We start from the raw sequence: 27,914 nt of genomic DNA, 5'->3' as shown, positions 1-27,914 counted from the left end.
CATATTTTTTTACCTCCAACAATCACCTCCACCAGGCACCATTGTCTGTCTGCCTCTTCTGCTTTCCATCCGGTCCTCTGTGTGTGTCTGGTGGTGTCTGTGGATGGCCGCCCACTCACGCGGTCAACTTAAAGTTGCCAATTCACCTGGTGTGCCTGACTTTGGACGGTGGGACAAAACCCACCGTGTCATTTTAACTGTTCCCAAAGATTGTGGAAGACCAAGTAAACCCCTCAACAGTATTATGTGATGGCAAAAACAACAGAATTACAGGCAATACAACAAAAATAGTGATCCATTTACATTTACAGCATTTATCAGACGCCCTTATCCAGAGCGACTTACAGTCAGTAGTTACAGGGACAGTCCCCCCCTGGAGACACTCAGGGTGTCTTGCTCAGGGACACAATGGTAGTAAGCGGGATTTGAACCCGGGTCTTCTGGTTCATAGGCGAGAGTCTCAGATGGAACTAAGCTGGATCCTCCTGCAGTCCATGATTGGATCCATGAAAGGATATTTGCTTATTCTACTGACTGAATGTACGTTCCATGGTAAGATGCAGAATAGCGCTTGGCTCCGCCCCCAATCGTTGGTCTCGCGAGGGAGGATGGATGGATGGATGGATGGATGCGTGATGATGCTGATGATGTAATCACTCCCACTCTCTCGCCGGACGGATGCGCCACCAGCAGCCCCGAACAGCCGCGGCGACTCGGTCCGTGTGAGGTCATCCGCGCCCGGGCTTTGACCCTGGTGGCGTGGACGTGGTTCTCCTGCGTTCGACCGGAGCGGAGATCAGCCTCTGCGATGCCGCTTCTCGACCAGCCGCGGAACAGGGGGTCCCTCCTCGACTGATCTGCGCGCTTTAAGACGCAACAAGCTGGAGGAAGCGGGCATTTCCGGGCCTGGTGTCTCAATCTGCGTCTCCCACGAAGCCGCGTATGATGCTGCGAGGATGCCGGCCGATCTGAATTCGGCCGCCGACCATGGCGCGCAATAGCGGACTCCCCAGCCTCACGCCGGTGCCTCGCTCATACCGGACGCCGATCTCAGACCGGATGCATTTTCAACTTTCTGCCTAGATCGCCCACCCGCCAATTTTATTCCATTCCGACCATCTCGCGACCTCTTCCCCACATGTGCCTGCCGTGGTTCTGCTAGAAAGACCAATGACGGCGCGTCCGGCTCGCCTTCCCCACGACCCGCTACCTCTGTGATGTCCAGGATGAGCAGACCCGGGTCCCTCTGACGGAAGGCGCCCACACCGCGACCCCAACGCGTTCCGCCGAACCTTCTCTTTTTCTCCCGTGAGGAGCAATAACGAAGAGGGATCCGGACGTTTCTCCTCCTCGCCTCAGGATCAAATAATGGCCAATGAACCGGTCATCCTTAACGTGTATGACATGGTAGGAAGCGCCCCTGCACTTTCACCCCGGGCTCATTTTCTCATGATACATAACCATCATCGCATAGTCCTGACATAGGCACAGTTATGGCATGATATACGTACAGTACAGACCAAAAGTTTGAACACACCTCATTCAATGTGTTTTCTTTTCATGACCATTGGCATTGGTAGATTCTCACTGAAGGCATCAAACTATGAATGAACATATGTTGAGTTATATGTACTTAACAAAAAGGTGAAATAACTGAAAACATGTTTTATATTCTAGTTTCTTCAAAATAGCCGCCCTTTGCTCTGATTACTGCTTTGAACACTCTTGGCATTCTCTCAATGAGCTTCAAGAGGTCGTCACCTGAAACGGTTTTCCAACAGTCTTGAAGGAGTTCCCAGAGGTGTTTAGCACTTGTTGGCCCCTTTGCCTTCACTCTGTGGTCCAGCTCACCCCAAAGCATCTGGATTGGGTTCAGGTCCGGTGACTGGGGAGGCCAGGTCTCCACTTTTTGTTAAGTACATAACTCCACGTGTGATCATTCATTGTTTTGATGCCTTCAGTGAGAATCTACCAACGTAAATGTTTGTGAAAATAAAGAAAACACATTGGATGAGAAGGTGTGTCCAAACTTTTGGTCTGTACTGTTTATCGTGCGCATCGTTCATTGTCCTTCAGTGTGCAGGGTCCGAAACCGAACCCCTTCAATCTGTTGCGTCCTCTCTTTTTTTCCTTTACCGTAGCGCTGTAAATATCACGAAGTCGTCCCATTAGTGAGAGTGTTCCTCATTTGCTGCCCCTTCCTAATTACTGCCATTATGCTGGAGTGAAGGTTAAAGGAGTTATTCTGGGGACGACATCTATGCAGACCACAGCAGCAGTGCCGTTCACTTTTAAGCCAAGACTGCCTGAGGCAGGTGAGAGAGAGAGAGAGAGAGAGAGAGAGAGAAGTCTGTTTCCATTTGGTGTATCATTAGATCATAAATATATACATAAATGTGTAAGGCCGAAAGTGCTGGGGTTTGATCCATGCTTACATTTACATTTACAGCATTTATCAGACGCCCTTATCCAGAGCGACTTACAATCAGTAGTTACAGGGACAGTCCCCCCCTGGAGCAACTTAGGGTTAAGTGTCTTGCTCAGGGACACAATGGTAGTAAGTGGGATTTGAACCTGGGTCTTCTGATTCATAGGCGACTATGTTACCCACTAGGCTACTACCACCCCTCATGCTGGACTTTCCACATGCAACAGCAATAAAAACTTATTTTCAAACCGCAGTTTAGGACCTTCCTCTGTAGAGTATACTTAGACTGACTTGTTACTTTCTTACTGTCTGACTTATGTAAGGAAAAACTACAACAGAGTGAATAAAATGGTTGTATTTGTGGTTTGAGTCCTAGTGGAACCAGAACTAAGGGTGTCTGCCAAATGCCATAAATGTAAATAGAAAACTACTAGTAGGAATAATAAAATGATAGATTACTTTAAATAATGCTTATATAGTTAATTCTAAGGCTTATTATAATCAGTTACACACATTACCACATTACATTAACTTACCTATACACTACATAACATTATGTTCATACATCATATCTTTTATATTGCCTTAGATATCCGTTATAATCTGCTTGGTATTTTCACAATAACCACGTTGAAGTTGATCTTTATTGTCATTTCAGCTATATACGTGTTAGACAGCACATAGTGAAACAAAACAATGTTTCTCCGGTGCTACATGTAACATTTGAACAATTAAACAAAGTTACATAGTGGCAGAAAATGCACGTGTGCGACACAGACAAACCGGGCTACATAAAGTGCCAAACAGAGGACACAGGCAGTGCCAGGGTAACATTTACCAAAAAAACACGTAGACAACAATGAGACAGACAGCTGAAAACTAGTGAGATGAATAATAAATGTGCAAAGTAAAAATACTGCTGTGCAAAATGGAATGTTGCATTAATAGACAATATTACTAAATATAACAGAGGTTGTGTGTGTGTGTGGAAAGTCCCTGAGTGTTCAGGTGTCTGATGGCCTGTGGAAAGAAGCTGTTGTCTGGCAGTGAGGGCCCGAATGCTTCGGTACCTTTTTCTGGATGGCAGGAGGGTGAAGAGTGCATGTGAGGGGTGTGTAGAGTTCTTGCATCCGTTATGCAGACGAGCTGTCCTCACTACTCACTATCCGCTGTAGGGTCGTGCGATCTAATATGGTGCAGTTCCCAAACCAGAGAGCGATGCAGCTGGTTAGAATGCTCTCAATGGTCCCTCTACAGAAGGTGGTGAGGATGGGGGGTGGGGGACTGGCTTACCTCAGCCTCCGCAGGAAGTAGAGACGCTGCTGGTCTTTCTTGGCTGTTGAGCTGGTGTTGAGAGTCCAGGAGAGGTTCTCCTCTAAATGAACACCAAGGACGATGACGATCTCCACACAGAGGGAGTGGTCCCTCCGTTCTCCTTTGAATTCAACAATAATCTCTTTTATTTTGACCATGTTCAGAAACAGATTGTGTATTGCGTGGTGTCTTGTGTAGTGTGACCTTACACCTACACGTGTGACGTCGCACTTGTGACACGCTTCTGAGGAGAGGGGGTGCGTCTAATAGAGGATTGGGCGGCTGTGTTTGTGGCTGCGTCTGTCCAAGATCCAGTTGCAGAGGGAGGTGTTCAGGCCCAGCATGCTCAATCAATGTTTATTGCCATATTCAGGCATCTATTACATCATTTTTCACAATTCTGTTGTATTCTAATAGATTGGAGAATTGTGTTCATGCCTGTGTGCAGTGTGTGTGTGTCCACAGCCTTTTGTTTTTCAGTGTCAGACACAGACTAGAGCCACAGTCACGGTCACTGTGTGAACAAGCCACGCCAGTCACCAGAAGCCCCTTCTGCGTCTTTTAATAGGCTTGTTAACATATTCAAATGCAGGATATGAAATATATTCTGCAACAGTCAATGTTTTTCCTTGTGTCTTTAGACAGACGTCTTGTTGAGGTATATCAGCTCCGGGGACTGCTGCATTATTTAAAAGCTTCTTGTTACTCTGGTTTAGGGGGGGAAAGGACAGCAGACTGACACTCTTGATCACCCTGCGGATTTACACACAAGATATGCAAATGCAGACAGTATATCACAGCGTATCAGTCAGGGGAACTGCTCCCATAAATCACCTGCAGGAGTCTTCAGATTTACACCGTTGTCGATGGCGGAGGATGGACTGGGAGAAGGTGTTGAGAACATATGACTGTCTCTGTATATGTCAATTGTTGTTTTTGTATATATATCTGCCTTAAAAGGACATCAATCTGTCACAAGGGGAAACTGTGAAGAAGAGATGTTTGCCATCCTTGACCATAGGGAGCAATATAATTGTTCTGAAGAGTTTTGTTAATGTTTGCGCTTTCAAGAGATCATTCACTCAATAGCAAATGCCAAACAAGTTGATTTTTGGAGGAACTTCAGCCTCTGTTTTATTTACAATTATGGCACCCTATGACACACACACACACACACACACACACACACAAATATATACATATATATTTTACTTTCTTTGATGATTGCACTATGGAGGCTCTGTGTGAAACATTATTTTAATACACGGTATACTGTGTATACTGTTGTACTGACAAACCAATCTTGAATCACTGTGCTCTTGTAACTTCAAGAGCAGAGTGCACATAGGCAGCTGTTCAGTTTTGTGGTGGAATTGAATGGCTCGAATCTGATTTGTTGCCGTCAACGTGCTTGGACAGAGACCGATAGCGATAAATCCATTGCTTAGAAGGCAAATAAATGGTTTCTCCTCTTCTCTCATGCTGCAGCGGTGCAGTGAGGGAGTGCAGCTGTATACATCAGCATTGGGTGACACTGTTCATGTTGCCATCCCAGACTCTTTTGTGACGGGACTTCAAAATTCCCAATTCCTCACCTAACAGAGGCCATGATTGGTCTGTTAGATGAGTTGAATTTAACATGTGTTCAGGTCAACGGTCCATCTTCCTGAATATTGGGACAGATTTGGCTAGTTTTATAGGGGATGAGACTGGATGTGTGTGACTGTGGTGCAGTTGCATGTTGAATGCTTTGTGCCACTCTGCCTTTAAGACCCCTCGAAGCTTAGTTCACATACTGGAGCTAATCTGCCACCTTGCCAGCAAGGATTTCAGTCAGAGCTGAAAACAGAATTGGTGTCTGTGTGTGAGAGCGAAAGAAAGTGAGAAAGCCGCTGCAGACACGAAATGACTGAGATACACCTCGTACACCAGACACTGTGGAAGAATGCACACTGGTCATCTCACGTCCGACAGGCACCTTAGTCCGTTTCCCATGATGCACTGCTGAGGTGACTGCCGAGTGCGAGGCTTGCTAAATGAGTCTTTCTGAGTTTTATGTGACAGGGCATTGCTGCAGTGCAGTGCAGATAGGAGTTTTTCTCTTTTTCTGAAGCCCCATAGAAACCTATATCAGATCCACCTGCTTTTCAGTGGAATTAATAAATCGTGTAATGAATTGAATAGAATTAAAACTGTGTGGTTTGGCCAGCTGGATCATGCATACAGAGATGATTCCTCTCAGTTAGTGCCGCACTGACAGGCACAGATGTGGTGAAGCAGAAAATTCCCCTTGCTCTCTCTCTCTCTTTTTCTCTCTCTTTCTCTGGCGGGTGTGCATGGCTGAACAGATTTTTATTTCAACACCAAGGTAGGTCCAAACTCTGTAGAGGTTTGGCCAGTTTGCACTTCTGTCTTAACAGACATGATCTGTTCAGTTCCATGCGTCCACATGCCAGAAAGTCCTGATGAAGTCCTATTTTATCCATCTGACTGACTCTGTTGTCCTTGCGTCAAGCACAGTACGGAAAAAAGGAAACGAGAGATCTGTCTACCTATCTATGCTTCTTGCTCTGCAGCATGACTGCATTAACTAAATGGAACATTACAGTAAGTGTGTGTGCGCCACAGAGCGGTATTGACAGACAGAGGTTAATGTTGTGTTTTAGACTTTTTCCGGCAGCCCAAGGGCAAAAAGGACTGCCAATATCCACTGTAGGGCTTGACAAGGTACCTAGTAATGATCAGAATGGCCTAAATGCAGCCTAGACAGCGGCCTTTTTCATCACAGCATCTGTATCAGTGCTGTTTGTTAAATCCATGGATGCAGGCAAATGTAGCAGTGTCATGAGTATGTAAATGATTACTGCTCCTCTCACCACATGCTTTTACCATGTAAATACGGAATGATGGTATGGAATGTGTGAATTTTGTAGAAGAACCTAGAAGAAAAGTTTGAAAATCAGGACCTCTTCCACAACTGGATTCTGTCGAATGTATTATATTTTATAAAACGTGTTTTTAATATTTTTTTTATTCATCTTGATTCTGTACAGTAGCACCAGTTTGAAACATTTAAACACCAGTAGCAACTGAAATATTATGGCATATGCCACTTGTAGCTAATCTGAACATTTCACCCTTTGCCATTGAGGAAATTATGTGTGTGCAAATATGAGTGCATGCATGAACCGTGGTAAGAGTTGTGTGCATTCAAATGGACAACCTTTATGCAAACAATACATGCTAATAAGATACGTAGCTGTGTGTGCAGGGGGTGGGCTTTAAAGGGAAGTGTGTATATTTGTTTGTTCTGTAGTAGAAGTGTGTATGCCACCGTGTGTGTGTTTGTGTATGCAAGTTTATGCAGGAACAGCAGTATCCTGTTTTATTATTGATGCCGGGCCAGCTGCTGTCCATTTACACTCTTCTCTGGGGTGGGGGGCCTGAAGAGATGAAGGTGAGGGTGTCTGAGTGTGTGCAATGGGGGAAGGGACAGGGGAGATGATTTGGAAGAATTTTTTTTTTTGTGTTTGTGTGTGTATGTGCTTACAGGAACAATGTATTGTTTTAGACAGAAAAGGTTGAAGGTGGAGGCCAAATTATGGCACAATCTTTGTATGAATAGGAGGTATATTTGACACAATCTTTGTATGAATAGGAGGTATATTTGACGTGAGCTGTTGTAACAATGATTTTCAAAACCATCTTTTATCCTACAAAGATTAAGCCTAAATTGTTACTATAGGCTTTATCCATGAAATCACATGAGCTGAAAACTGGGTTTTGAACACAAATTGCAACACCGTGTTCAGACTTGACCAGCACACACGTACACAAACCTTTTGCATGTTCATGAAAATTGCAGGTAATTAATATGTAACAAATGAGAGTAAGCATTCACCACAGTGAGAATGAGCAAAATGTTCCCACATGTACTGTGGGACAAACGCAGGCACACAGTAATGTTCACATTAGCTGTTGGTTATTGCAGAGTGAATATTTGCTGCACAGATTGCAGAGTGAATATTTGCTCCCGAACAAACCTCTGGCTGAAACCCATTATAGAATGTAGACCGATGTGTGCTTCTATATTCGAAGAGATGCATTTGTCTGGTTAAAGGTGGAATTGGCACAGAAAGCTTGTGTTACCTCAGCTGCTGCCATCAGTTTTCACAGGAGTAAGATGCATATCCACACAGCATGAATGAAATTGAGTGTTTGTACCTTTTTTTCTGTTAAGGTGTCCTCTTTATGTATTAATCCAGACAGTTCCACACTTTGAACAAGGAATGCATTATGGTGCGGTATCAAAGCATTTTACCCATCTTTTTTTTAGAATAAAAGAGCCAACGATGAAGAAAATTGTAGATTCCATTTTGTAAAAGTGTGTTATGCTGTATGACCTTATAATGACATCTTACAGGTCCCCATGAAGTCATTCTGTGTGTTTTTTTTAAAAAGAGGAAAATCTCTCCCAAGGAATGGCCTTTTGCTGCAACGGCCGCACACACACAGAAACGCAGCTAAATCAATATCTTGGTAAAGTAAAGTCCTGCTGACTTGCAAAAGTGCTATCCCGTCACACAAAAACACAGAAAATATAAAACGCCCTGCCTTTGGCACCGTTTATAGCCATGGTGTGAGTTAGACTGATCCTGTCTAGTCCATGGGGTTATCTGATTATTTTTGGAATAGGTCATTCTGAATTCTGTACTTACACTGCAACAGACTGCATATATGCTAAAAATGCTGAGTTGGTTGGGTTCTGAAAGGGTTGGCCCTCTCACATTTGACCTCTGTAATCAAACATTTGACCTCTGTAATCTTAGTTCTCACAAACAGAGCACTTAAGTGCCAGTCCATTTATAGGATCTTGTTAATGCACGTGTCCATTGCAAGTCATGCTAAAATGCTGAATTATAATACATGCATATATTGATCTGCAAAATGTCTACAGTGACATATAAAATGCTTTTCGTGAAGAGGTTAAAACATAAAATATTATTTATAGGCCGCCATAATGAAGAGTGTAAAAAAAAAAAGGAAAAAAAACAACATGCCTCTCTCCTTGTCTTTTCAGTACTGGATCAATGAGTACACATCCACTCTGGGTATCGGAGTCTTCCACTCAGGGATTGAAATCTATGGAAGAGGTAAGAAATGCCAAACATTTCTCTTCTCTTTTATGCGACTGATGCAATCATTCAATCACCTGAATGTCATTATATCAAGTTTAGCAACAATTAATAGGTATGAACAAATGCACAAACCAGTGACCATTTTTTAACATAAAACCGTGTATGACTGTGTACGTGAAATCTTGTCCTTTCCCTGAATATTAGTGAAAAGAAAATGATTATCATTGTGAAACATTGCAGCACACAGTGACACACCGAAATGTGTTCTCTGCATTTAACCATCACCCTTAGTGAGCAGTGGGTAGCCATGAAAGTCATTGGGGAGCAGTGTGTGGGGACGGAGCGTTTCTTAGTGGCACCACAGTGGTACCTTGGCGATTCTGGATTTGAACCTGCAACATTTACATTTAAATTTACGCCATTTACCAGACGCCCTTATCCAGAGCGACTTACAATCAGTAGTTACAGGGGACAGTCCCCCTGGAGCAACTTAGTTCAGTGTCTTGCTCAGGGACACAATGGTAGTAAGTGGTATTTGAACCTGGGTCTTCTGGTTCATAGGCGAGTGTGTTACCCACTAGGCTACTACCACCCCCAATTACAAGTCCGCCCCCACTGGCCCATGTTAGTGATGGGTCACATAATAAGAAGTATTCAAGGATTCAAAGCGTTTATTGTCATAAGTACAGAGGAAATTAAATTTCTTTGTACAATTAAATTCTTTCTTTGCTGTCCACATACAAATGCTGAGTCAAGAGTGTAATATAGATTTTATCCCTGAACTGTGTTGTTGTTGAATGATGAAGGGGTGGTAGTAGTCTAGTGGGGTAACCACAAGTCAGCCAGTACAAAGACATATTCACAGGTTCAAACCCCACATACTACCATTGTGTCCCTGAGCAGGGCACTTAACCCTGATTATTGATTAAGTCACTCTGAATAAGGGTGTCTGATAAATGGCATAAATGTAAATGTAAATCTAATGTTATTGATCGTAAAAAGGCCACCCTTCTGTCCAAAAAACAAATTCAATTCGCCAGTAAATGGTGGACATCAGAGATTGCATTGACCTTGTTAATCTGACCCCATTAAGTGAAAGCAAAGTGATTTTCATTGTGTTACACTGCAGCACAGTACACCGTGACACAACAAAATGTGTCCTCTGCTTTTAAATATCATCCTTAGTGAGCAGTGGGCAGCCATGACAGGCGCCTGGGGAGCAGTGTGTGGGGACGGGGCCTTTGCTCAGTGGCAGCTCAGTGGATCAGGATTTGAACTGACAACCTTCTGATTATAGGGGCGCTTCCTTAACCACAATTCTGTACAGTGACACAAAGGCACCATAGAAGTTACAGGAATGAACAGTTTCTAATTCATTGACACAGACGGATTAATATTACAGTTACATGGAAATATTGTATATAAAATGGGACCAGTGTTGGAGAAAGACCCAAATAAGAGAAAAGGAGAAAGAGATGGAGAGGGAAAGAGAGAGCAAGACTGCACCTCAGAAGGTCTGAACACCTTTATTATTCTGGACATTGGGCTCCAAAGAGTTGCCACAGACCAATCAATTTCTCCTTTGATGTTTCTGCCTTGACCAAACAGAACCCCCAACTACAGATACTCATCAATACAGTTGTCTTGCTTGGAGCATGTCACACCTCAGTATTACTGCTGAGTAGAGCGTGGTCCAGAAACTGACCTCTGATGAAGGGCCAAAGGATATTTCTAATATAGCTGTCTAGGAATGACAGAAAATAACCCTGTAGACAGTCCCCCCCTGAAGCAACTTAGGGTTAAGCGTCTTGCTCAGGGACACAATGGTAGTAAGTGGGATTTGAACCTGGGTCTTCTGGCTCATAGGCAGGTGTGTTACCCACTAGGCTACTACCACCCTCGTGACTTGGTGTACTCAGTTTACTCATCCAGCTAGTTTTGAAACACTGCATTTCTTCCATGACGTGTGGGGATGCTCAGGGCCTTTTCATTCTCTCAGTGAATGGAAATGTGTGAGGAAGCTTGGCAGCCATGTTTGTGTTCTTGACGCCGTCTCCATCTCCAAAGCCCTCGTTCGCCTCGTAGGCTGAGTCGCAGCTGAGTCATGATGCACAGCGAGAGCGAGAGCATCACCGGGGCAACCGCTGCAGACACTCTGCCCTCGAAGTTTGCGCGTGCGATTATGTGCTTTCTCTGTTCCTACCAGGAACGCAGGAGTGACACACTGAATTCGCAGGAATGATGAAACTTCCTAATAAACCTTGTCAGTTTGAAACAAGCATGCATGCTATGGCTGCTCACTGATTACATTTCGTTGTGCGCACTGTGTGCTATGGCCAATAGCACAATCACATGACTTCACTTTCAGATGAGGATATATTTCCTTGACATACCCAGTTTATCTTGCAGTCAGACATATTTGATTATTATACAATTTTATGCATGTAAATATTATGCAAATGAAAATATGTAAATGTTATTATTAAAATATATGTCCATTCAGTTGAATACCCATTTAAACATCTTTTTTACTCTGCTCTCATTAATATATTACTTATGTTTATTCATTCATTAATTATGGTTAACGTAAAGAATCATAAACATTATAAATAATGTTACAAAAGCTAATTAGACAAACTATGTTTGCACATATTGTGACATTCTTTTGGTTTTAATTTCAATATAAATATGTATCAGTGAGATAGAATTATAACAAATGAATTTTTGTTTCATTGGCCAGAGTTTGCATATGGAGGTCACCCATATCCTTTCAGTGGAATCTTTGAGATCAACCCAGGAAATGCATCTGAGCTGGGAGAGACCTTCAAATTCAAGTGAGTGAACCATACAGACACCACAGGAGCAAAGCATGTGAGACTATATAAAAAATTTAAAGGATATCAGGCCACTTCTTATCTTCTCATCTCTGTTACAATTGCTACAGCCTTCTGGTACCTACAGGTTTTTCAGGTATGTGTGAATTTGTGGGGCACAAACCTTCAGAGGAGCACATGTTCATTTGAAGACTGCAGCCCCCAAGGTCTCATTAACTGAGACGTCTGGCCTACAGACAATTTCCTATTTGCATCACCAGCTGTTACCCGTGTGAATAAGGGGTACATTGGTTGACTGCTGAAAAGAATGACACATTTTCTGACTGCTTTGTTGCACTGCAGTGACACTTTGGCATGGTGTGGCCCCAGAGTTGAGACATGAAGAGCGATGCTGTTCACTCACACTGAGCGTCCCTTAACTCCCCACAGGGAAGCGATTGCCTTGGGCACGACAGACTTCACAGAGGAAGACATTGACAAGATCATGGAGGAGTTGGGCAAGGAATTTAAGGGCAATGCCTACCACCTGATGCACAAGAACTGCAACCACTTTTCATCCGCCCTGTCTGAGGTCAGTTAAGACCCCCTAAACTGAATCTAGGAATCGTGATTCTGTCTTTTCTATGCCTGTGTGAGATTGTAATGGTAACGGGTGAGAGGAACATTGATGAAGGTGCCTCTGTTTTCTTCAGCTGCTCTGCGGCCATGAGATCCCTCGCTGGGTAAACCGACTGGCCTACTTCAGCTCCTGCATCCCATTCCTCCAGAGCTGCCTTCCCAAGGAGTGGCTGACACCAGCGGCCCTCCAAAGTCACATCAGTATGGGCTTGCACAAGGAAGAGCCCGCTGAATCCAGCGAAGAAGACTCCACCTCGGGCCCCGGGCCGTCGTCAGGGGCCAAGGGACCGTCCCACAGCTGCCGCCACACCCGTGTGTGACCATGTGTTTGCAGAGGCACTGAACCTACTGCTTCTCCCTGGAGCTACAGCACCCCTACACAGGTCTGGGTGACCAACTGACCCAGCTCATTCCAGAGTAGGAGAGAATAGGCGAAGAAAGGGGGAGGGGGTCCTGCAATGACAACAGAGTCACCAGGGATGAAAACAATACCCTAATACCTCTTCTGTTAAAACCTGCACCCTTCTTAGAGATGTTTTTTCTTCTTGCTTTGAGAGAAGCTTGACTTTGGCCAAATTATTTTTGTATTTTTTTTTCTCTTTTATGGAAAATGAAATTCCTTGACTCAGAGGGGTATAAAAAATGTGACTGACAGCGGTGACTGACCAAATATTGACCTCTGTTTTGTCATATTTATCCTTTGCCCAGATAGTTTCTCTCTTTATAGAGCTAGTGTTGCTCTAATTAGAATAGGTGCAAACCAACACTGGACTACTGAAAGAACCAGGCACATGTTTGGTATCCCCGGAGTTCAAAGAAAAATCTTTCCAGTTAAACGACGGCTGAGTGATGAAAGTGCTCCAGTAGTGATGTCCAGTTCTGAAACAATGTGCCAATTTCTACTCATTATTTCTCCTGTTTTTGTTTGAGGGCAACAACTGTGTCATATTTCAAAGTGTTATGTTCCTGACATTTTCTCAGTATTATTTCAATAGTTTTTAGGTTTGTGCCAGGGTCTCTGAGGCATTACAGTGAGCTGTTGCACTGTTAACATTTTTTTACTGAAGTGATACTGATGTAATCTAAATATGAATTAACACACACAGAGTGCCCATTAAGGAAATTCAGCCATAACGCACATCGTTGTTCACAGGCCCATTTCTACATTGCCCAAATGTCCCTAGAGACAAAGATTGGATTTCTGCCTCTGATAGCTGAGGGAGAACAGGAGAGATTAGTGATGCATTCTCTTCTGAGAGAACGACGCTGGGGGTGGAGGATTTGCTTACACATCCCCATTAAATGTGTTAAATGGCCTGGTCACATGACTGGTGAGGTCATATCTAAGGGTGTTGGGCAGAGTTTCTGTTTTACTCAAAGAGGCCTATGCTTGCCTACATATAAAGTGTGATATAGGTGGAAAAGAATAGATGATGTATCTCTGTAAATGTCTTGAGGTCTGCGTAGCATAGCAACAGATACCATAACATTCGCTACTTGTTTTTAATATTATTCTTGCTGTGTTTTCCCCCAAGAGCATGGTTTGTATGGCAGTGATGCATCTTGTTGATGAGGATAATTGTAATTAAAAGTAATTGCCATTCAATCAGCACCTTTTAAAACAAATGTTTTCTTATATGTGTATGTCGAAATAAGTTAATACAGAGGGGCTGAGATTTATTTTCCATTAAAGTTGGCTGCTACTATTACGAGATGAATGAGAATGAGACTAATAGAAAGCTGTTGCCTAACTTGCATAATTTTCCCTTTTAAAATCACAAAGTTGTTTATGAGATGGTGAAAATCATTCTTTTTACTCTAATAAATGAAAGTCAATCATTTAAGTGCATCTGGAACATGAAACTGCTGTCTTTATGGGAGTTATAAATTGACAGATATGACATTTCTATATTAAGTACAGACCTAATGATGGTCATTGAATAAATTGACAATGGATAATAATAATTCAAGTTTACGGGCTCCCTGGTGTTAGGCCAACTGTACAATATTGCTGTCTATTATTTCGATGACCATAAAAACACGCCATACTGTTTGTATTTTAATAATATTGTATGTGTATGGGGAGAGAATGGGAATTTATTTCCCCCAGATTAGCCACATTCATGTACTTGATTACAGTTTCCTTTTTTTCTTTTCGGTCTTCTGTTGCTGGTTTTGTTTTGAAGGACTTTTTCAAGGCCAGCGCCCCACCTTTTTTAACCTTTCTACTGAAAGACACCAGATTTTTCATTTTTTAATGTCAGTCTTAACATGGACCCGACGACAATGCCACATTTTCGTAATGCAGAATAAAGACATTACACGTGGTTGTGGTTCGTTCATTTCTAACTCACTTTCGTTGGTTGTGCTAAAACACCACATGAGAAAAACAAGCAGACAAGGCCCATCGAACTAAAGTTCACATCAGCGTTTCCTAATTCGTTTTAAAAAGCGGAACGGGACTTTTCAAACTCCGAACACGTAAGAAAACGCGACGAAAAGCCAGGCCTTTGTCTGCCCAGAGCGCCTTGGCATCTGGCTCCTTAGCGTTAGCCGCTAGCCGCGTCCCCTGAGCGGAAGTGGGCGGGTCCAGCCGGTTCTTTTTCAGGGCGGCCCGCGGTCTCGGTCCTGGGTGCCGCTGCCGGAGAAGAAACGCCATTTTGTCTTCGCAAGCGAGCGGGCACGCAAGTTAAAGGTGAGCTCCGTCGACGAATCGGTTCCCTTTCGAAATAGTTGACGCGTTCTCGATTTGTTGCGTCAAATATATAAATATATGTTTACGTTTTTGTCGGTCACCAGTACTATTTGATACGAAAGGGACCGTGTGGGGAGAACGGCCTGACGTTTCGTCTTAGCCAGCAGCGTTGTTGCCGAGGCCTTAAACCGCCTGAAGAATCGGCGTCGCGTTGCCGTCTAATCCCGCTCGTAGTTCGCTTTTGGCGAAGCGATTTTTTTTTACGCTCATCGTATCAGCGCGAATGTGCCGAACTCGGTCGGATTAATTTATTAACGCGTTCCGCGGTTTTTCCAGATCCCGCCGCCACATGGTTCACTCGGCGCGGATTTTTACGTCGACTTTGTCGTGTTTTATAATACTACATCCTGCTTTCGAGGGGCCTTTTTTGTTCGGTTGGCTCGTTGAAGACCGAAGGACGCGTGCTAGTTAATATGTAACGTGGTCAAAAAATATTTTTTATTTTTTTTGTTTTGTTTTTAACACATCGACAGTGTAAATCTGCCAAGTGCCCTAAACGAAGTGGCAATATTTGAGCGCCGTGCGGATTCGTTTTATTTTTCGTCCGAAACGCCAAACCGCCCGGGCCGCGTTGAACTAGCCGCTAACTTCCGGCCCTTTCCGGTTTGACCCAGTTCCATCGAGATCATGAGCGGATGTCGGGTTTTCATCGGCCGCCTGAGCCCCCACGCCCGGGAGAGGGACGTGGAGAAGTTCTTCAAGGGCTACGGACGGATCCGCGAAATAAACCTGAAGAACGGATTCGGCTTTGTGGTGAGTTTCGTTTCGGTCGTGTTTTGTGGCTCTGCGCCCGGGTCTGGTTCTAACTCGACCGTCGCCTTCTGCAGGAGTTCGACGACCACAGGGACGCGGATGACGCCGTCTATGAACTGAACGGCAAAGAGTTGTGCAGTGAAAGGTAAGCACGCTAAATTAACTCATTAAGTAGTTCTGTTGTAACATTTTGGGCAGCGTATGACCGTCCTGTTCACACCTCTTCCCTCCAGGGTCACCATCGAGCACGCCCGTTCACGCCGAGGTCGGGGTGGCGGGCCAGGCATGGGCGGTGGCCGTTTTTCCCCGAGATTTGGAGACTACCGCAGGCGCTCTGGGGGCTCGAGGTATTTACCAGGCAGCTATTCTGATCTGCCATTGGGTTTGTTGAGATGAACTGGTCATGAAATTTATGTTACTGTCTTAGCAGATATGGCCCCCCAGTTCGTACAGAACACCGCATTGTTGTAGAGAACTTGTCCTCACGGATCAGCTGGCAGGTGAGAATCCACTCGTTACTTTTTATTCCATTTGACAAATCTTCATTTATAACATTATTCAGTTAGTTAACAATTTTTAGGATTTCTTATAAATAAATGAAGAGTGAACATGATAAACAGGCCCAAAGCCCCTGTTACAGTCCACATTAGTGTGTCTTAAATTCACCATTCTTTCACAAATGAAAACAAAAAAATTAGGCTACACATATATAATGCTGAATGGTTTATCTAACCAAGAACATCTGTTTTTGAAACTTTCTTTTTGAACAGCTGCTCTTGTCTGGTTCTTAATAACGGAGTGGCATGCACTGCCCCTGGGAGAGGAGGGGTCTGGTGTTCGTAGAGTCCTCTGCTGGTTGTTCTCAATAGGGTCCATTCGGTGCCTCGCCTTCCCTACACGTGGTTGCCGCTGGTCTAAGTCTCGGCGGGCCCCAGTAGCGCAGGATAGCCTTAGAGGAGGGTCTGCAGCCAGGCGGCTTCGACTGCTGTAATCGTCCCCTCCCCCGCCGCACTCTTCTGTTTGGGTCTTAATCTGTGACGAAGCCTGGCAGGGGGTGTTGACACTTGGGCTCACACCCGCCCTTGTTCCCGCTTTCCCGTCCCCCTTCTTGATCTCTCTGGTGGTACTTGTGGATGCCGGATTCGGGAGGCAAGGCCGTGGTCGTATCTCAAGGGCTTAACGCTGCATTGGTTCCCCCATTTGCTAATTGGACAAGTGGCTCTTTGCTAATGTCTCCTGGTTTGGAACGGTAAGTAGCACTGCGCTCATGTGACTGGTTTTCATGTACAGTGCTGGGACAGTAGCCATGGGGGGGTTTAAAACCAATTTTAAAATTGAACATCTGAAAGCAGAAAATCCATATATATTTTTTTTAATATAAATTTGCTGATCTTTAATGGCCCATACACATTTACCACTCCCTTTCCTTAAAGAATTCCAAAAGTAAAACATTTTTCTCTTTTAGATTATTATTGTAAGGCCCCATCCCACTTTTTTTTTTTTTTTTTTTTTTTTTGTCCCTACTGTTAATATTTTTTATTTTTGACCCAAACTCCCTGCAGATGCGTCAAGGAACTGAGGATGCAACACACCCCAACAGGAAACTGTTAATAAAATGAATTGTTTTTCCTCCCGAACGAAGCTAGTTTTGTCCCCAGGTTTTGCAATAGGGACAAGTCCACTAAATGCGTGATGGTTTTTGTGCCAGTGGCTTGCGTATCGGATTCTGGTGTTTTGCTGACTTGTGCTGTTCACTGTAGGATCTGAAAGACCTCATGAGGAAAGTTGGCGAGGTCACGTTCGTTGATGCACACAGAACCAACCAGAATGAAGGGTAACTTTCTTTTTCTCGTAATAAGTTCAAATCACTTTTATTTAAGGTGTGACCACGGATGTGAAATGAAGTGATTGTGATACAGATTGCTTATTTTATAACTCCTCCAACAGGGTGGTTGAGTTTGCCTCACACAGCGACATGAAGAACGCCATCGAGAAACTGGACGGAACTGAACTGAATGGACGCAAACTGAAGCTGTTTGAGGACCGCAAGAGAAAGTAAGTCTCAAATCCGTTGTATCTGTGCAGTTCCCTGGTGCGTGCTGGTTCCCTTGTTAACATTTTGCTGTTAGGGATTACGCTACTGCTCAGACGGAATTTTAATGTTTCTTAAATTTCTTCAGATAAAATGTAATAATTCTGTCCTTTCACTGCAGTCGCAGCAGGAGCCGATCCCGCAGTTACTCCCGGTCCCGCTCTCGTTCACGCTCCCGTTCCAAGTCTCGCAGCCGCAGCAGGAGCAGGAACCGCTCCAACCATTCCCAGAGTAGATCGCGCTCTCCCAGCCGCTCTCCCGACAAGAAGCAGTCCAACAGCCGCAATGCTACAGCGCATTCCCCATCCCGCTCCAGGTCTCCGTCTCCAGCACCACAGCGCAAAGATTCCAGATCACGCTCTGCTTCAGTGGAGAGTCAGCATTAATCGAGAGTGTGTGCTGCATGTGCGTGTGTGTGTGTGTGTGTGTGTGTGTGTGTGTGTGTGTGTGCGCGCGCATGTGAGACTGAAGTCTGACATGCAATTTTTCCTCCTAAAATTCTATATATGTGTGACTGGTCACAGTGGTTTTACTGCAATAAACCAGTCCTTGGTCAGGTTTTTGAAATCGTTGCATTTTATTTAAGATTAAAGTGCAGGAATATCAATCCTGTCTTTGATTTGTATTTTCTAAGGTCTAATGTAAGTAAGGCATTTAAAAAAGGAAATGATAGTTTTTTTTTTTTGTTGCAGTGAGCACTTAGTTTAAGTGCATCTCTTTATTTCTCCCCCTGTCTAATGAATTTTGAAACGTTTGAGTATTAATTATGCTGACTGCTGTGTGTCATTTTATAATTAAATCCAAATAGTTCACCTCTGGCTGTTTCATCTTTACATGTAAATCTAGACCTGATTTTGTACAGTGCTGAATATTTTGTTTCTTACACAAGTGGCTGGCATCTTTTTAGTCATATCAGCAAAACATCCTATTATGTGGTGAGGCCGCTGGTTTAATCAGCTGAATCTTTTTCTAACTGGAGTATGTGGTTTGAGGTTTGACTCTTTATGCTAAGATGTATTTGAAGGTTGAGTTAATTTGTGGGGTGGGGCTTCTTCTGTGTCGTACAATCGGCATAATTCCTTACTGTGAAATGGTATCTACAGCCAAAATAAAAATATAAAAAATTGGCTTTTTTATTTTATTTTTTATAAAGCTGGCGTGCTATAGAATCACTTCACTTGCGGGGGGAGACTCAAGTTGAATGCGGTGTATTGATCTTCCATTATGTGCCACTCCCAACAACTGCAGCTATGCAGGGATTACAGTCCAAGGCATTATAGTCTGGTCAGGTACTACAGTTCTGTAATGGTGGACTGCATAGATTCAATGCTTTTGCATGGTGCATTGCTCTGGCTTCATATGCAGACGGCAACACTAAACAACTTATGCAAGATTTCTTAAGCACAGTTCAATGTTTAAAATTAACAGGTTTGATGCTTCGTATGTGCTTAAACCTTAAACTATTTATTAATGCAGCGTTTCTATGGAAGATGGAGTTCAAAAGTTGCAGGTACGCAGATGGCCTCGAGGTGGCACTATTCCTCCATGGCACACAAAAAAATACCCACTACCATTGTGAAAGTGAAGTGATTGTGATACACTGCAGCACAGTACATGAAACGTGTGCTCTGCTTTTAACCATCACCATTAACCCTAACCCTAGCGGTTAAGGAAGCAGCCCCGTAATCAGAAGGTTGTCGGTTCGAATCCCGATCCGCCAAGGTGCCACTGAGGTGCCACTGAGCAAAAGTACCGTCCCCCCACACTGATCCCCGGGCGCCTGTCATGGCTGCCCACTGCTCACTCAGGGTGATGGGTTAAATGCAGAGGACAAATTTCACTGTGTGCACCGTGTGCTGTGCTGCTGTGTATCACATGTGACAATCACTTCACTTTTGACTTTTTTTTGAAAGGGGGAGCAGTGTGTGGGGATGGTACTTTGCTCAGAGGCACCTCGAACCGGCAACCTTCTTACGCGGCCGCTTCCTTAACCGCTGGGCCACCAGTTTCTTTATAGAGACAGGTATAATGTGAGCACAGTGATACACACACAGACACAAGGACAAATTTTTGGTGTTGAAAGAAACTTACCATTGCAACGTACCCCACAAATTGGACCCTGGCACTGACGTCTGTTAAACTGGCTGCCACGCCAAGCTGCCAATACAAAATTTTTCTTTGTCTAGCACCTAACAATCTCCGAGCATGCTCTTCACTGACAAGTCTGAGCCTTATCAGGGCTCTTAGTTTGTAAACTCAATATTCTATAGAAATCGAACGAGAATTGCTGGTGTCTTCCTTTTGTAAGTCGCTTTGGATAAAATCGTCTGCTAAATAAAGTAAAGTAAAAGTAAAAGCCACACTAATTCTTCATCCATAATCATAAGCACGATCAATCATTCCTCCAGCTTCTTTCTTGCTCTACACAATAAGTGGCGGAATCATTTGGTAGTAAGTACGCACAGATCTTCACGTCGCCAACATCGTTCAGCAGGACGACGTCTCCCTGTGGACCAACATGAAGACACTCGCAGGTTAGACGCGAGAGTAAGCTTTAATGAATCCCGTACTCTCCTCTTTCAGATAAGACATTAAAGAAGCCCCATAACAGATAGATTGTGTTTGGTGTCGATGCGTTTGTTTCGTGGAGATAATTTAGCCCCTAGTAAATTCAAACGGGGAGTACATCACATACAGACCTGCTTAGGTGTGAAGTACAGGTGTTTTTATATGTGTGTGTTTGTGGAGGAGTCGCGATGTTACCTGTAAGACCTCCCAGCAGACACAGGCTATCTCCTCATTTGAACGCGCCACCAAAATATTGTGTTCATCGTATTCAGATAAAACTCCCATTCCCACCCTCCACGCATCTTACTGCAAGTAGGCGCCATGAAATGTGATTACATTATCAATGGTTGCACTCCTTCAACAGCCGTATCTCCTGTAAGAAAGACAGACAGCACAGGCGTTTAGGCACAATAAAAACAGGATACACACAATCTTGAACCAACTCACACATCCTCAAACTAAACATGAACCGATATACACACACACCAATTACATCTCTCTCTCTCACCAACACACACACACACACACACACAAACAAACAGTCTCTCACCTCCAAAAAGGCACTGCATGGTTTTTACAGCTATAATTTTGCCAGAATGAACATATCTGTACTGAGGCCAACCTGCCTGGACTGGACGCGCCGCGACCCGGAGGAAACAGGTTAGATTCACAGAACCAAATTAGCTCTGGCAAGACAAAACAGGGACTTGGTGCTAGTGGCGCCACTAGCACCAAAAGGCAGACTTTGTTGCATGGAATTTCATGTTATTTTATTAAATTATTTGGATGCAGGACAGAATTGGTAGTATAATTGTTTTCATGAAACAGTCCCCAGATATAACTAGGATCTAGGATCCCCTCTGGACCCAGTGGAGGGAGCATAGCAGGGTGTGAGGGGTGGTGTGGGAGAATATGGGAAGGTTGTAGATCAATAGCTTCCACCTTTTATTGAGTGGTGGGGCCAAATTGATGTAGAACTGTGCTGCTGCAGGGGACGAGTCTTGGAATGCCTCGGTGTCATAGGGTTAATATTATTCTGAATAATTGTGTCACACTATTGCAGGCTTTGAATGCTGCTGTGGCACTGAGGCAGTGGCTTAGGAGCTACAAGCAAGATTTCGGTTTTGTTATTATTCAACTTCACTGTAAAAAAAATTGTTGTTTCAAGGCAACATGGTTTACAATATAGTTAGTCCAACTAATTTCAATTAAAGTCCAGCCAAGTTACCTACTAAAGTTCTACGGACAAGAAGTTTGGTCAACTAAGTTATTTAAATGTATTCTATCAAGGTGGCAGAGTTCAACTCATTTTGGTATTTGAGTTAATGCAAGTATACAATTTCACCCAATACAGGCAAAAAGGTCCAGCTAATTTTTGTAACAGCTAATTGCGATAAACTAAAATACAAAGTTGCACAAACCTAAAGTTTGGACACACCTTCTCATTCAATGTGTTTTCTTTATTTTCATGACCATTTACATTGGTAGATTCTCTCTGACAGCATCAAAACTACGAAGTGGAGACCTGGCCTCCACAGTCACCGGACCTGAACCCAATCGAGATGGTTTGGGGTGAGCTGGACCGCAGAGTGAAGGCAAAGGGGCCAACAAGTGCTAAACACCTCTGGGAACTCCTTCAAGACTGTTGGAAAACCATTTCAGGTGACGATGTCTTGAAGCTCATCGAAAGAATGCCAAGAGTGTGCAAAGCAGTAATCAGAGCAAAGGGCGGCTATTTTGAAGAAACTAGAATATAAAACATGTTTTCAGTTATTTCACCTTTTTTGTAAAGTACATAACTCCACGTGTGTTCATTCATTGTTTTGATGCCTTCAGTGAGAATCTACCAACGTAAATGGCCATGAAAATAAAGAAAACACAAACCTTTGGCCTGTACTGTATATATGGAAATGATTAGCGCCGCATTTTGCAGGATTGTCTGCCCTGTCTCACATCAGCCACCAGGGGTCGCCCCTCTATCTTCATACACGCAAAAAAACGTCTTTCTGGTATTAAGGCGTTTAATCGTAAAAGAACAACGAACAATCTTCGCTAACACTCCTAGCACTGGATAAAGGAACGCCACGTGTGCGTACGTCATTTATTTCCATTGGATTGTTAATAAAAAGGCCATGAAACATGATTTTCCATTATGGATCATTCTGTGTGGCCTGAGGATCAAATGTTATCCACGTTGACAAGTTGTAACAACATTTGAATGCTTTCTGAGGGCACTTTATACTCAACGTCTAATTAAAAAAAGGTGGGTTGTAGTAGACTAGCGGGTAAGACACTCGCCTATGAACCAGAAGACCCAGGTTCAAATCCCACGTACTACCATTGTGTCCCTGAGCAAGACACCTAACCCTGAATTGCTCCAGGGGGGACTGTCCCTGTAACTACTGATTGTAAGTTGCTCTGGATAAGGGCACCTGCCAAATTCCTTAAATATAAATGTAAAAGGCCTTGGTATTACTGGCAAACAAAACCATAAAATACCTTGCCAATTGGCCCACTACATATACCATTAAAAAAAGTGTTATACACCACATGCAAAGTTTACATTTACATTTACAGCATTTATAAGACACCCTTATCCAGAGCGACTTACAATCAGTAGTTACAGGGACAGTTCCCCCTGGAGACACTCAGGGTTAAGTGTCCTGGGACACAATGTGTCAGGGACACAATGGTAGTAAGTGGGATTTGAACCTGAGTCTTCTGGTTAATAGGCGAGTGTGTTACACACTAGGCTACTACCACCCAAAGTTTGCTTCTGGATCACTGGTGGTAACTCCACACGAGTTTCCCTGTTTGTGGTGCGCAGACAGAGATTCAAATGCACTCAGTGAGCCGCGCCGCGCCTCGCTGTAATAAACAGCGAAGGGTGGCTGCAGGGAGTTCCTGTGGTTAACAGGTTTATATGTCCTGCACGTGTTTGCCGTTGCTTTGCTTGTTTTCACACTGGACTTTTGCCTGAAGCACTGGAGCATTTACTTGCTGATTGTACTCAGTTCACTGATCCAGGACCAGCTTCATCCGAGGGACAAAGGGCTTCAGAACAGCAGTAGAAATTTAGTCTAAGATGTTGTAAAATGGATGAGTGTGTCCGACGTTAACTTCTTGACCCCCAAGAGGTCTTTTGTGTTTCTATTAACCTTTCCTAGAGTATGTGACGCTGGTCCCGAGGGCAGAGCTGCACGATGACTTGCAGAAGTGTAGATTTTGGCTGAGTTGGAAAAATCCAGTTTTTGGCATGAGTTTGGGCTGGTCTTGGCTGGCACACTTCAGCAAATGTAAAATGCTTTAGGATGAACCAAGAGCCTTGTTCCTATACAGTTGTGTACAAATCAGAGAGCAACTCATGTGTCGGTAGGTCCCGTTTTCAGTCCTCCCATGGAGTGTGCAGCCACTTGTCACTTTAATCTTCACATCAAAGTGCATCTTCACTGAATCCGAAAGAAATCACGGGAAAATTGATTAGGGTGCCTTGCACATGCACTCTCTCACACATCCAGGAGGCTTGTGGAGTATCGATTCACTGTATGCAGTTTTTTTTTTTTTTTTTGAAAAATCTCACTCAAACAGTGTCTCATGTTGCTAGGTTATGGTGTGCCTGGTATCCAGAGAGGCATTGTGGAGAGGGAATGATCTGTGGCACTTCCAAGGTCATCTGTCACTCTTTCTCTCTATGAAAGATGTCACAGAGTGGTTTATCATTCCGTGGCGGCCCTGAAATACGTGGCTTTATTTCATGGCTGTTTTGAAACTGGAATGAAATTTGATGAACTGTAGAAAAGCCCTTTTGAAAGCATCACTTTAACACACCGACTCAGATATGTGGGTCTTTATCACTTTGTCAATATTCAATCAATATTCGCTACGATAAATGAGCAAGAGTTTTTTGGGGGTAAAAGGTACACAGGTCTAGAACCATGGACCTCACTTTTTTTTCTTGTTCCTGGAAAGCAGAGCCTTTCATTTTCATTGACACCAAAACCGGTTGTGTTGTCAGAAGGGCGTGGCTAAGTGAGGCATTATAGACAAGGGCAGTGTATATTTACACATATGGGTACAAGTGCTGACTTTTTTTCCTCTCAAAAAAAATTGTTGAGATACATGGAACCTGTTGGTTTCAGTGGTAATTGCCATGTGTGACGGACGATTGTATCGTTTAAGGGGTTCGACATTCCTGTTAATTATTTTGTTCCTCTAATTATTCAACTTTTTGGATACCACCGGATTTTATAGGATTCGTTTGAAAGCACCAGTTAAAATCTCTTCCTCTATACCTATATGTCTCTGTAAGGAAATTCTGCAGTGAACGGCAGGTTTTTTTTTTGTAGCACTAAGATTGTGCCAAAGACTTTTGCACAGTGAAAATCTGATTTCCAACATGCTCAGACCTGAATTCACAGGTGTCACGCTGAGGAATAGAATAGAATAGAATAGAATAGAATAGAATAGGATGCCTTTTATTGTCACTATAAGCATGCACAATGATATTAAAAGCAGCTCCTTCAGTGCAGACAGTCAGTCGCTGACAAAAGTCTATAAACACATGCTATTAACCTGACTTTGAATTAATTTGAAATGGAAATAGATATGAAAAGCTAAAACCCTACCAAATGATGTTTAATGCATTGAAAATAATTAGTTTTACTGAAAAAAGTTTTATCATTTAATCAAGACAGAAATGTCAAATTTTGGCAAGACAAACATTTTGTCACCTATACAGAAATTGAACAAATTTACTGCAAATACAAAAATATGTAATCAAATGAAGTAGTGGTGCTGTGAGATGCAAATTTTATATCTTGTATGACTTCCATGAGCTGGAAGGACTGAATCCATGCAATTTGGTGAGGATTCATACAATTTATGGATGAACTCATCAGGAATAGCAAAGAAAGCAGCCTTGCATGCCTCCCAGAGTTCATCAATATTCTTTGGTTCCGTCTTCCATGCTTCCTCTTTCATCCTAACCCACACATGCTCAATGATGTTCATGTCTGGTGACTGGGCTGGCTAATCCTGCAGCATCTTGATCTTCTTTGCCTTGAGGAACTTTGATGTGGAGATGGAAGTATGTGATGGAGCAGGAATGGTCATCCTGCTGCAGAATTTGGCTTCTTTTATGGTTGGGAATATAAAAGGTAGCTAAGATTTCTTGGTATTGCCTTCCACCCTGCAGATCTCGCACACCCCTTGCACACCGGATGTAACCCCAGACCATGATTTTTCGCCACCAAACTTCACTGTTTTCTGGGTGAATCTCGGATCCATGTGAGCTCCAGTAGGTCTCCTGCAATATTTTGCGGTGACTGTGGTGTAATTCAACCAAAGATTCATCTGAAAAATCCACCTTCTGCCACTTTCCCAGCGTCCATCCTTTTTGCAGGCTGTGGGCCATGGCAATTGTCTTTTGTTTAGTGCTGGCACTGTTCTGGTTGACACAGGGACTTCAGGTGACCAGGTCTCGTGGAGCTCTGCTGCAGTGGAAAAAGGGCTGGTCCACTTCCGGCTGGTCCTCTCGGATCTGGTCTTCATAGAACAACGGGCTAATTGTTTTTTCTGGAAAAACGCAGACACAACTTCCTATCTGCACTAAACATTGTGGTTGGTGGACAGTGTTATGTGAATTTCTTATGAATATCTTATGCATATTTGCAGTGGTCTAGTTGCATTTACATTTAGATTTACAGCATTTATCAGACGCCCTTATCCAGAGCGACTTACAATCAGTAGTTACAGGGACAGTCCCCCCCTGGAGCAGCTTAGGGTTAAGTGTCTTGCTCAGGGACACAATGGTATTAAGTGGGATTTGAACCTGGGTCTTCTGGTTCATAGGCGAGTGTGTTACCCACCATGCTACTACCTAGTTGATGTGCAGTTGATGTGAAGGTGATGTGAAGGTCTAGTGTACTGTGGTTCTTTTTATACACCTGAGCCCTAATTGATCCATTATTAGTAACAGGTGAAGCTCATATGACAAGGCGACAACACTTATGTCTTTGCAAAAATGGACTCAATAGGTTTTTACCAAGCTTTGAATATTAGGATACTTTTTGACAGTTTCGTTTTGCACTGAAACATCATTAAACTTTTTTTTTTTCTTTAAAAAAAATCTTGATTAGAAACACATTTCAGCAGCACTTCAGGTCTATTTGTACACCAGCGACAAGACTTTTGTCAGGGACTATAGTGCAAATATACAAATAAACATAAGCGTCAGCTCTGGGGTAGTGGTGGCCTAGCGGTTAAGGAAGCGGCCCCGTAATCAGAAGGTTGCCGGTTCGAATCCCAATCTGCCAAGGTACCACTGAGGTGTCACTGAGCAAAGCACCGTCCCCACACACTGCACCCCAGGCGCCTGTCATGGCTGCCCACTGCTCACTCAGGGTGATGGGTTAAATGCAGAGGACAAATTTCACTGTGTGCACCGTGTGCTGTGCTGCTGTGTATCACATGTGACAATCACTTCACTTTGAAGAATAAATAACTGAGTATTGTTTTATATACAGTGTATATTATATACAGTGTATGTGGGTTACATGTTATTGCACATTTATTTCGCATTGTTTCAAGTTTTCATGAACATGTTGTGAGTAGTTTATTATTATTAGGTGGGGTGGGGGTGTTATAAATAGGGCCCAACCACCTGCACTCAGGCCTGTGCCGTTGGTGGGAAAAGAACCATCGAAAGTTGCGCGTCACCGTGGTAAAAGCCGGGCTGCACGGCGTGCATGCGCGCCGCCGTGTCGCCCGCGATGACGTAATTTCCTGAAGGGCGGGAGCGCGCGATCGAGGGGGACTCCCGTTGGAGAGATCCCGGCGCGGGAAGGGTCGCGGCGGCGGCGGCGCGCACGCACGAACGCGCGCGCGCGCACGCTGCCTGACGTCCGCGGGCGCGCTCACTCCGGGAGGCGAGAGCGCTGAGGACGGCGCAATTTACACCGACGGACGGAAACAGTCGGACTGCGTCAGGTGTGTGTGTGTGTGTGTGTGTGTGTGTGTGTGTGAGAGTGTGTGTGTGTGTGTGTGTGTGAGCTCCTCCAGCAACACCAGCGAGCATGGCGGAGAGAAGTGGCCGGCTGAGCTTCCCCGGCAGCGGGGCGCTGAACCGACCGGTGCCGATGAACCTGTTCGCAACTTGGGAAATTGACGGCTCGTCATCAAACTGCATCCCGAGGTAGGACCGCGGCCGGGGGGGCGCAACTTCGCAACTTTGTTGGCAAATGGCTGCGTTGCTTTGTGCGTGTGAGTGTGTGTGAAGTTGCGGTTTAAACGGCGCCGGGCCGCTAGTGTTGTCTTCAGCGGGGAATGTCGCTCCTTCAGAGGTGAGCCGCGCTGTCACCCTGTCACCCGTTCTTCCTCCCTCCACCTGTCCCTCCCTGGACAGCTGTCCGTCCCC

The 27,914-nt window shown here is 44.0% G+C and overlaps 3 protein-coding genes across 12 annotated transcripts in view; all 3 read left to right on the top strand.

The window, feature by feature from the left end:
* The first annotated feature begins 609 nt into the window (after window positions 1-609).
* Window positions 610-14,659, top strand: LOC114785374 (deubiquitinase DESI2). The gene is made up of 5 exons (XM_028971538.1): window positions 610-1,407; window positions 8,823-8,895; window positions 11,621-11,714; window positions 12,144-12,285; window positions 12,407-14,659. Exons 1-5 carry the CDS (start codon window positions 1,369-1,371, stop codon window positions 12,650-12,652), a joined length of 594 nt encoding a protein of 197 aa, XP_028827371.1. The 5' UTR covers window positions 610-1,368; the 3' UTR covers window positions 12,653-14,659.
* Window positions 14,660-14,924: 265 nt separating this feature from the next.
* srsf5a (serine and arginine rich splicing factor 5a) lies at window positions 14,925-18,744 on the top strand. Of its 4 annotated transcripts, none has more exons than XM_028971524.1 (8): window positions 14,925-15,027; window positions 15,702-15,840; window positions 15,915-15,985; window positions 16,074-16,187; window positions 16,271-16,340; window positions 17,601-17,674; window positions 17,788-17,895; window positions 18,054-18,744. In XM_028971524.1, the coding sequence occupies exons 2-8, from the start codon at window positions 15,715-15,717 to the stop codon at window positions 18,316-18,318; spliced, it is 828 nt and encodes a 275-aa protein (XP_028827357.1). In that variant the 5' UTR covers window positions 14,925-15,027; window positions 15,702-15,714; the 3' UTR covers window positions 18,319-18,744. The 4 variants fall into 4 exon arrangements, with proteins under 4 accessions (XP_028827357.1, XP_028827349.1, XP_028827342.1 ...); XM_028971516.1 differs by having other exon boundaries at window positions 18,051-18,744; XM_028971509.1 differs by having other exon boundaries at window positions 16,268-16,340.
* An 8,657-nt stretch (window positions 18,745-27,401) lies between these two features.
* Window positions 27,402-27,914, top strand: part of pacs2 (phosphofurin acidic cluster sorting protein 2) — a 36,540-nt gene continuing 36,027 nt past the window's right edge. For all 7 annotated transcript variants that reach the window (XM_028971367.1, XM_028971414.1, XM_028971405.1 and 4 more), the window contains exon 1: window positions 27,402-27,692. In XM_028971367.1, coding sequence (XP_028827200.1) covers window positions 27,574-27,692 — 119 coding nt within the window. In that variant the 5' untranslated portion in view covers window positions 27,402-27,573. The remainder of the gene's footprint in view (window positions 27,693-27,914) is intronic.

Source organism: Denticeps clupeoides, chromosome 1, assembly GCF_900700375.1.
Source record: "Denticeps clupeoides chromosome 1, fDenClu1.1, whole genome shotgun sequence".
In the NCBI taxonomy this organism is placed as follows: Eukaryota; Metazoa; Chordata; class Actinopteri; order Clupeiformes; family Denticipitidae; genus Denticeps; species Denticeps clupeoides.
Note: the sequence above shows the minus strand (reverse complement) of the source record. Positions and strands in the feature narration are given on the sequence as shown.

Coding starts and splice junctions, on each gene's coding strand:
- LOC114785374 (XM_028971538.1), top strand. CDS start 1,369: ATGGCCAATGAACCGGTCATCCTTAACGTGTATGACATG. Junction 8,896..11,620: donor GATTGAAATCTATGGAAGAG/GTAAGAAATGCC, acceptor TTCATTGGCCAG/AGTTTGCATATGGAGGTCAC. Junction 12,286..12,406: donor TTTCATCCGCCCTGTCTGAG/GTCAGTTAAGAC, acceptor TGTTTTCTTCAG/CTGCTCTGCGGCCATGAGAT.
- srsf5a (XM_028971498.1), top strand. CDS start 15,715: ATGAGCGGATGTCGGGTTTTCATCGGCCGCCTGAGCCCCCACGCCCGG. Junction 16,341..17,600: donor CCTCACGGATCAGCTGGCAG/GTGAGAATCCAC, acceptor TGTTCACTGTAG/GATCTGAAAGACCTCATGAG. Junction 17,896..18,050: donor TTTGAGGACCGCAAGAGAAA/GTAAGTCTCAAA, acceptor GTCCTTTCACTG/CAGTCGCAGCAGGAGCCGAT.